The following is a 10,575-nucleotide window of genomic DNA, read 5'->3' on the forward strand; positions in this document are numbered from 1 at the left end:
TCTCTATACACTAATTTTTATAAACGTTATCCAAAACCCAAAACCAAGACAAGTCCTTCCCTAGCAGAACAACTTACAGACATGTGATAAATCATGCAGGGTCCAAACTGTCTTATCACATAAAAAACTTTCCTTACCAATTTTGATATTAAATTATTGATCAATAATCCCATTTATGCAAACCTTACTTTTCATTGCATAAACAAACTGGAATAAAAACTTAATGACCTTTAAAGACACTTTGATGTATATATAGAGCAATTTGACCCAAATTCTGCCTCTCAAATGAATGTACAAATTCATGAAGCACAAAGAGCTTTGTGCTTGATTACTGGAAGGAATAATTTGGGAAGAAAAGTAATAGCATGGCGACAAGTTAAATTGAAAACTTAGTGGAGCATTGATAATGGTGAGAAGTGGTTAGTCTTGCAGACTCCAGTAACTGAGAAATTGTACACCTTGCAAGCAAATGCCTTTCCTTAGAATCAGATATATTTAGTTCTTAACTCTTTGTCATTTGACTGCTTATTGATTTTTATTTTTTATATTTTCTTGATTGGTGAAATAGTTACTTTTCTCAGTGAATAAATTAATTGACTTGATAAAGATTTCTGGGATTTGCTGTCAATTCTCAATCTTTTTGCTAACTTCCTCCATGCCTCTTTAATTTCAGGAACACATTGTGGTTAATTAAAACACAAATTTAAAATAAATCCTATGTAGTATTTGTTCCTCCCTACCTGTCTCATCTTGTGAGAGATAAAATTTCCTTTATGCAACTCTTCTGACTATTGACTGTGCAGCCAAGATTTAAATAACTGAGCAAATGGTCGATGCAGGGATAGTTAGTATTCATTTTTCATGAAATTACCTATTTTCTTGTTAGAGTGGCCCTGGAAAAGTTTCTGCATATAGTTACTTGCTCATAACAGTTGAAACCAAATGAGTTTTCCAATTTGAAATTTTAGATTGATTTCAAAGAAAAAGATACAGTAAATATGTGGTAAGATGGAAAATAAAGACAAGTTGTGTTTTTTTAATTCCTGCACAAAATCAAAAAGACTATTTTCTTAGGGCCTCTAATAACCGTTGCCAGCTTTGGCATACCCTTTTCTAAAACAGTGGTATATGTAGTACAAGGTTTTTTAAATGGTCCATTCACTATCACATTCATTTAAAAGACTCCCCTTGCTTACGGAAGTATCTGTTATCTCTCTAGGCCACTAAGAGTCTATTAACCTCCTGCAGATACCATCTGATGAGGTGGTCATAATTGATGCATTATTCTTACTTCTCTGCCTGCCTGTCTCCTTAACATAAGTAGAACCTCTGTGGAATCCAAATGCCTCATAAGTCTCTTGGCCTTGAGTAGAGGCACAAAACCTAGTGGTAAACCACACAGTCAGGCTCAGTGATGGCTTTTCTAAGGCACATAATTTCTAAGTCCTTCCTCTTCCTCCAATTTGTTTAATCCAAAGTAAATATATACTTTGGTTTGCATAAATAATTCTACTAGTCACTATATAATAAGATACTTGAGAGGACTCCTTTGTATTTTACTGATTATGGAAGTATTACTTTGCACTGCAGGAAGTGTGAGGTGGCTGGGAAGCGATAGCAGTGAAGTACAGTCTAAAGCCATCAGAATCCTCCACCCAAAGATAATGATCTGCTGTTTTCTTTCCAACATTTTCCCATTAACATTCAATATCTATAACATACAGTTTACTCTCAAATTAGGGTCACAGTGATTTTTTTTTCCTTATTTTATTTGCCATTATATTATAAGCATTCTTCCTTGTCATAAACTTTTAATTTGTAAAGCTTTCAGTCATATGGATGTTTATCAATGTTGTCACTTGGGATTTGTGCAAAAAGGTAGATACGCTGACTCCCCAGTCAAAAGAATCTGATAGAACAAGGTTAGACCCAAGCTTCTGTGTCTTAATACATGGTTCTGACATCTGAATCAAGCTTGAGAACCACTGTTGTGCCCTTCTGTTGGGCATACAGATTGTTTTCAGTGCTTTGCTATACACATGTACTATCAGACAGTCTAAATTAGATGGCAAATATCATTAATTTCTTAGCATTGATTGCAAAAATAGGCAGTATAATCAATATTTAATAAGTCAATAATTATCAAGGGTAAGAATTGTTTTAAAGCTTTTGTTGCATAAAGCCAAATTTTCTTTCCAGTTTTTAATTCTATCAGTGTATGAGGATGCCCACCTTATTAGATCTTGGAATATTATATTTGAGTATTATTTGGCTATAATGAACATCATTTTTACTATCATGGCTCCTAACATGAATGGGGAAAAAATGAATTTGCATTGCTTGATTCACATTACTTTAATTCCAATTAAGGTGTACATACTTTGTATGATTTGTATTTTTTCCAGTGTAAATTATTTAACAATAGCCTTTAAAGATTTTAAAGATATTTTAAAAGGGTTATTTACATAATTCTTGTTGATTCACACAATGTTTTAAGTTTCTAAAAAAACAGATTAATATTTATTGGGGAAGCTGAAAAAAATCTAACATCATTCAGATAAATACTGTGGACATTTTAACAGCTGATTATAAATTCCATAGTAAGTTTAGTCTGGAAAGAACAATTCCATTAAGTGAGCACAGGACTAAAATTGAGAAGACTGTATCATTAATGGGTTCTCTCTTATAAGCCTAATAGGCACTAGCTAAACTACACAGTAGTTTAGACAAAAAGTGTATTAGGCTCACACGTTACTGAAATCATAGCCAACAATAAAGTGTTCATCCTGTTCAGTAAAATGGAACTGAATTTTTTTAACCACTAATAATTATTTTGCAAATGAGTTTACAAACTACATATGTCCAGAATAGTCTGTGTGCAGACACTGATAAAATCATATACTTCTATCAGTAATTCTTTTTTTAAAATTGTAATCATTACAAAGCCAGGAAATCATAAAAATACTTAACAAGCCATTAAAGTTCCCCCTATTTAGGCGGACATGTTATGAAATGCAAACTTTAATACCTTATCAACAGAGAAATTGCACTATAAGAAATATGGTCTAGAAGTAAATATAATGAATAAAGCATAAATAAACATGCAAGCAGATACAAACTTAAAGAATTGAATAGGTTTTTGTTTGTTTGTTTTAATGGAAGGAGGACGGTAAGAAACAAATATCTTAGTCTGGATTAAACATGCTTTTATAATAAGAAAGTCTTACTGTCATTAGATTAATTTCCCCAAATTTAAGTATGGCATAAGCTTAGATCTGTTAGTTCCCATTTTAAAGTTTTTCTTTTATATGATATTTCAACAAGTTTATCATAACAAAATAGGACCCTGCCGGTAGGGCAGTGATGTATGGGTTTCCACAATCTCAAAACTCAGTTAAAGGAAATTTCAGGACTAAAGAGCTATTGAAAGTTTTCCAGGGGTCCTATCATTTGTGCAAGTGAGCATTTTCCTTCCCACCCTAAATGAAGTGCCTGCACATGTCATTACTATGAAAAACAACTTTTTGGAGAAGGGTTTTTCTCAACTAAAGTTTCTCTAAGGCATAAAACACAAAGGCAAACAAGTCAGCTACCTGGGCCCCGTGTCACGCAGTCTGTAAAAGTTGTCAAGGCACCCTGCTCTTGGTTCTCACATCCAGCAAGGGGGTAGTCATGTTTCAGTGAAAACAATTCTCAGCAATTGAAATTCTCACATGAAAAGCTGCATTTAACAGAATAAAGAAAACATTTAACATAAATAATCCACAGTATTTTTTTCTTCTACCTCTTATTGGCAAATACCTTGTATAGCTTCTCTAGTTCATAGAGCAATAATATCCCATATCATCTCTATGTGTTCTGACATTGATTTTAAAAGCTCTGAAATGTATGAAGAGAATTCTAAAGCAGTAATAAAATGTGCCAGAACAAGGATCAGTTTTCCCTGCCCTTATTTACCTTATCCACCTAAGGAATGACTTCCTTAGCTTTGCTTACAATGACTTCCTCATTTTTTTACCTGGACAAAAAATACTTTTTAACCTATTAGAAAAATGAGTGAAGTAACAATGTACATTTAAAAGTCATTTAATGATTGTTATTAATAAAATGTAATAGTGATGCATCTATGAAATAGAACAGATGTTCAGATGTCCTTACATATGCATTTTATGCTTACATAGTGATTAAAGGATCCTTTAGATATAAACTGATTATCTAAATAATACTACATCTTTAGGCAACCAGCTGTGGAAAACAGGCAGTTTTAAAAGTCAAAGAATTTTGAAATCCTGAAGACTATTTTTAAATATTACTTACAAAAGTGGCTTCTGTGCATCATGAAAGAAAGGTAAATTTTGCATAATAGTATGAAGTAGTCTTTATCAAGTGATCACATGTTTCTAGAAGGAATACATGTGTATTAATTGTTAACTGGGCAGTGACTTATCTTTTGGTCAAGGGTAAAATTTTAACCAAATTTTAAACAATGCACACACACACACACACACAGATACACATATGGATAGCAGTGTGAAACTAAACTGTTTTTACATGGCCTATTAGATGATAATAGAAAGACAATGTCTTAGAATAATTTTGTAGAGAGCTTATCTACAGTTTTCTCAACATAAAGCTGTTTTTCTTTATCCATTCCTTATTTTGCTTTTTGTTTTCTATTGTGTTGTGAACTGTCTTTGAATATGGCTAATAACCCTGTTAAATAACCCTCTCATGAATTGGTTTTAGTTTATCAAAAGAGTAGTCTAAAGCCAACATATAAAATAATTGGGACCTCATTACACTTAAAAAATCTAATATGAATCATTAAGATTAAAGTGAATTATAAAAATAACTTTCTCCAGATGATAAAATTTTTAGTAATTAGGTTTAATTAATTGGATAACAAATTTATTTTCTTATGGACACACAACAAATTAAAATAAAACAATTTCTTTCAAAAGATTTTTTTTTTAAATAGCTGTCTCTTCAAAAACTTATTCTTTTACATTTCAGTCTGGTCCTTTTTGGTGATTAAACTGCCAACCTGTATTGTTAACTTTAGGAACTACATTATTTTACATCACCAATATGGTTCTTACTTGGAATTATGGGAAGAGCAGTCTAAGTCTTTAGGAGAGTTAATTTTCTCATAACATGTAGTTTACTCATGGGGAGTGTTTACTCTCCAGGTAGATCAGGGCATCACAACAATGGAAAATACTCACCACTTACCTGGAAAATTACAAACACATTTTAAGAGGATAAACATGTTAGCAGGCTGATTAGTGGTGAAATATGCAACACTTCTTTCATTAGTCAAATAAATAATATCTCACTTGCAAATCAGTGCTCAAGTGCTCCTCTTTAATATTGGGTTGTTTTGATTTGTTTTATCTGTAATTTAAGTTGGCATTATATAATCACCAAACTCTGTATTTATTAAGCAGCATAGTACAAACTGTACCCAGATTCACTGAACATAAGTCATTCCCTATATATAACAGAAATTCAGTTAAATGCCGGGAAAACTCAACAGTTCAGAAGTTAATGAACCATTTAAAAACTATAACTTGAAAGAACGAAACTAAACACATGAAAGACCAAAAAAAATCATGTCACACTTTTTTTTGAATCTTCTAGGAGAATAATAAGAATATTCTATCCCTGTTCCATAGAGAGAAATGTGTAGAAAATCTAATCCAGAATGTTTGCAAAGTCCATAGCACATTCAGCATAACTTCCCGAGGCAATCAAATTGGATATGTGACCCTACTTTCTAAAACAACATCCAATGTCTTAAAGAATTAAAACAAAATTCTAAAACTTTTTCTGAGAGCTGTCACCATTTTTTTTCTCAACTATTCTACTCCTAGCCAGGGTAAATAAATCACACCTGGGAATCCTAGAGGCTGAGACTAACTAAACCGAGAAACAGACTGTACCCACACAATTAATAAAGGGATAGTAATTAAGCCATACTCTTTTTTTTGTCAGGAAATCAGTAGACAAAAATAAGTGGCTGGCTTGTTGGTTTGTTTATGCCATTTATGTTTTTCCTTCTGGGAATGAATTTTCATTTCAGTCTTTTTTGGATCGTTTGGAATTCTTAGACGCAAAGGAACTCCAGACACAATTTCTTCTCAATTACCAATAAATTCAAGTTTATTGCAGTTTTGAAAAAAATTTTGTAGCTGGTTGAAATGATGTCAGTTATTTGACAATCAGTGAACGTGAACAGCACCCAATACTCTGGTTAGTGCACTTTAAAATTAGTCACAATTGCCTTTGGTTTGGACACTGGTGGAAGGGACTGCAGGACTGGAGAAATGAGAGGTTTATTTAGCGTCTGGGAGAAGCTTATAAAAGAGCTTAAGTCCTCATTCCTTCTAACATCTTAACAGCTGTGCAGTTTCTTACAAAATATGTTTTATCGTTTCAAGAAATGCTGTTAACCTCGCAGTTTTAAAACTGAATGAACAAGGCCTCTTGGACAAATTGAAAAACAAATGGTGGTACGACAAAGGAGAATGTGGCAGCGGGGGAGGTGACTCCAAGGTTAGCCTCAATGTCACCAAAAGCGGGTAAACAGTATGTAAAGTAATCGGTGCATCTGCTGGGAGACATCTTTGGACCTACAAATACTACCAGAATTGCTAGCCAAATCCCTTCACAAATTGAGGTATGCAATTACTGTCAAAGCAAAAATATTTGCAACTGGTATCAACTTGGGGATACTCTAACAAACCTAATTAAAATAGTCACATAACATCCCTGGTTTTGAAGAGGTTATAGATCAGACATCATAGCCCCACTGCCATGGTTTCAGAAATCAGGGAGGTATGCATGCCTGAGGACAAGAGGATTCAGTGAAGAGAGGAGAGAGCACAGAGAGGGTGAGTCAGTCTTCTTTCCTTCCTTTTGCATGGCCAGAACCTCTATGACATCTTTTTTAAAGTAACACCCAAGCTAGTCAGCTGGATACAACCTAGATCTGTCTAGAGCATCTTCTAGAGACTCATTTCTCCACCTGAAACCCAAGTTTACCTCAAATAGCAAGTTAAATAACAAATCAAAGATAGTCATATGGAGTTGACTTTTTATTTTTTGCCTTCTGTAAGTGGGCCAGACTTCATAATGATCAGACTGCGAAAACAAACCACTGCAGCAGCATTCTCCTCACTGCTCACTGCATCTCTGTCCTAGTTTCTGCTTCATTAAAAAAAAAAATACTTTTACATTTCTAGGCACTGGCTAATTTTTTTTAAAGGCATATGATTAGCAGGAAGTATTAACAGTTGCCCCTGAATTCTTCTTCATTATATAGACACAAAAAAACCAGTCCAGAGAAGGAAATACTCAGACTAAATTGTCTTTTCTTATGTGTCTTCAGTTGTTATGTAAGAATATGGAAAGTTCTGAACTTTCAAATCTGCAGAGTTGCCCTTAACCGGAAGTCCAGATTATCTTCAGGCTCTTGACTGGATTGTACATTCTCTCCCATGGCACCCAACCCACAGAACAATGCTTGGATTTCAGGGCACCCCTGTCAAGGGACCTGCTAAACCCTCCCCCCCCCCTTCCTATGCTGCTCACTTCCCCCATCACTCCCTGTCTCAGAAGCCTTTGAATTCAGTCCATTTGTATGTTCCCACCTAATAACCAACCCTGTCACAAGAGGGGGAAGGATAAACTTTACCAAAGAAATGTTTTAGCCACATAGGGAGAAATGAAAACAGGAGACAACAAAAATTGTGTGAACTCATTCCTGATCCTCCCTCCCTGATCCTGTGACAGAGCTGCGCCCCTGGAGAAAAAGAGAGGGTGAGAGAGATCCCTCAAAGTTCTCAAATGCCACCATCCAGGGCACCTATCACATGTTCTCCCGAGTACTAATTCTTTTATATATTTTGGAGCCTAGAAGGTTTTGAGAGTTTCCATAATAAAAATATGAAAAGTAGGGCCCTCCCTGGTGGCGCAGCAGGTTAAAGCACAGCACTAAGAAGCTAAAGCCACTTCAGCATGAGTTCAATCCCCACCTGGAAGGTGACCCACATGGAGCGGCAGACCTCTCCTGACCTGCTCACTGCTCCCCTCAGCAGTGTACTTCCTCAGTCGCCCGGTCTGCTCCCCACTCTGTCTCTGGGGAATCCTGTCACCACCCCTGCATCTCTGGCCTGTACCCAAGTTCTGTATGCATAAATAAATAAATCTTTAAAAAATATATGAAGAATAAACAGATATATATGTATACAGAAACAGAAAAAATTATTCATGTTGACACTAATTAAATTTAACCATGCAAACTGAAAGGTAAGAAAATATGCTGCAAAAGCACCAGAAAAAAAGACAGAGATGTTCTATTCCATGTGGAAAATTGTGCTTGCAAATTTTCATTTCTATCACAAATATAACAGAAGCATAACACAGCTTAACAAATAAAAAAAAAGTCCACAAAAATGACTAATGGAGTCCTCACTTAGTGTAGAAACTCATTCCAGCAAACAGTAAATTGAGCAAAAATGTACATATAATAGAAAAATCTATGTAATGATAGTCATTTTAATTTATGGGGAATTGGAGATCATATTGGAGTTTGATTTGTTTGTACCTAATGCATTGTTTGGTACATAATAAATATTTGTTGTCCAAAAATAATAAATATGAATCTAACCTTGTAATTTTCAAAAACTAAACAGCTTGTTCTCATAGGTATGTTACATGACTTTCATCAAACATGAATTACAAAATGATATTCTAAGGCATTATTTCAAATCATAGTAGGTCATTTCTAAAAGGTTATAAAAAATTAATACGAGATGTTTCCCCAGCTGAAATTACAGTTTGTCCTATGTTCCCTCGGGAATGTTGTTTGCCTACTAAAATAATTTCCTCCTAGGTTGTATACTAAATTTATCACCAAGAGAATAGGTGGCTACAATGTTAATAAGGCCCTGTTCTGTATTTGTAAAACAGCGAGAAAAGAAAAAATAGTCAGATGACATTTTAAGTGACCTGATCTAACTTAGATCAAAGTAAATTACCAGGAGTTAGTTGTTCTATAATTTTGTTTTGTACCTTCCTCCCATGACTGATTTTTTTCATCTCACCTCGCCCCTCCCATTTGGCCCCATCTTCCTCAAAAGAAGTAAAGTAAGGGGAAAGTGATAAATTGGAGAATAAAATTGACTTTTTGCCTTAGCTGCGTCTAAAGCCAAAGTAGAAGAGACAATAAAATGCCGACGATTCTATCTAGCTCAAGTGCACATACAGTGATCTGGCCACCGGCAGGCTGAAATCCTATCTCCAGATTCCCGCAGATGGGATCTCCACAGGAGATAATTCATCTTCCATGGGTCTAGTGAAGGGGGGAACGTGGAAAACTGTTCCACACACAGAGGTTTCCACGAGGTGACAGTTAGTTGACCCTGCTGTCATTCCAGGAGAGAGCCAGGGAGAACACCTCCAGCCTTCTCTTCCCAGCAAAGTGTTACACTTTGCCTCTAACTGGGCCGTAAGCGAGTGTCAGGAGGAAAGAAAATTACACACACCTCTTTTCCTCAGGGAGCTGGTGTTTGCTCCCGGTGGCTCAAGCTACACAGCGATTGTGTGGCCATCTAGCTGATAGCCATTCCCAGCCACGAAGCGCTGGTCAGGGCTGTCTCAGCCCAGAAACTTCACACTGACTGGAAAGAATTTCAACAAGTAGCAAGTGAAAAGACCCTAGATCTTAATGCAATAACGTGTAAAGGCATGACTTTGGGGGTACAAATTCCTTTGTTTGAGCACTTCCTCTCATGATAATGATGATATTACCATGGTGTCATCTTTTTTATGGTCATAAAAAAATCATACTCATTCCTGTGAATCAAATAATAGAAATTTACTGACATTGCACCAATTCAAAAATAGCACTCTGCTGTCTAAAAATTCATTATCCTTTTTAAGTAATCTGATATGGTTTAGTCTGAGCACAAACCATTCATAGAATTTTATGATGTTTTATGTGAGTTGTTTAATCCTAGTCCCAGTTGACAATATACATAATCATCAGTGATCCACGATACTAATAAACTCTACTGATGTGGTGATTTTTTTTTTTAGTGTTTATAGTTCTTCTGTATAAAGAATATGTATAGGTATAATTTTATGTGTTCATATATATTTACATATGAAAATCATTTGGTAAATATAATCACCAAATAATGTATCATTGAGGATTATATTAATGCCAATACTCAGTTTTTAATTTGCCATTTTGAATATCTATTCCTTACCTGTGAATATTGTATACTTAAAATGACCTACTCCCCTTAATTATAACCTTAGAAACTGAGGCAAAAATAAAGAGACATTCATAAGCAGGAAAAGCATGGAAAAGATCAAATAATGTGGTAAACAATACCCCAGGGAAACTCAGCCTTGGAGAGAGAGTCTGACATTCCTCCATTAAATTTGATTCATAATAAATATATCTAAAATGTTAATCTGTTTACTCCCTTTAAAGCCAGGCTGGTGGGGTTAATAAATAGCAAAAAGGACAAATCATTCAAGACAGTAGAGAAAGTGGAAAGAGAA

The 10,575-nt window shown here is 34.9% G+C and overlaps 1 protein-coding gene across 2 annotated transcripts in view; it reads left to right on the plus strand.

The window, feature by feature from the left end:
* Positions 1–10,575, plus strand: part of GRIA4 (glutamate receptor, ionotropic, AMPA 4) — a 337,046-nt gene that overhangs the window by 314,967 nt on the left and 11,504 nt on the right. Inside the window, exon 15 of one of the 2 annotated variants that reach the window (XM_004689063.1) lies at positions 6,441–6,555. The exons of the other annotated variant lie outside the window; for it this stretch is intronic. Coding sequence (XP_004689120.1) covers positions 6,441–6,555 — 115 coding nt within the window. The remainder of the gene's footprint in view (positions 1–6,440; positions 6,556–10,575) is intronic. 2 annotated transcript variants of the gene reach the window in all.

The sequence above is a fragment of the Condylura cristata genome, unplaced genomic scaffold (genome assembly GCF_000260355.1).
Source record: "Condylura cristata isolate star-nosed mole 26May11 unplaced genomic scaffold, ConCri1.0 scaffold00025, whole genome shotgun sequence".
In the NCBI taxonomy this organism is placed as follows: Eukaryota; Metazoa; Chordata; class Mammalia; order Eulipotyphla; family Talpidae; genus Condylura; species Condylura cristata.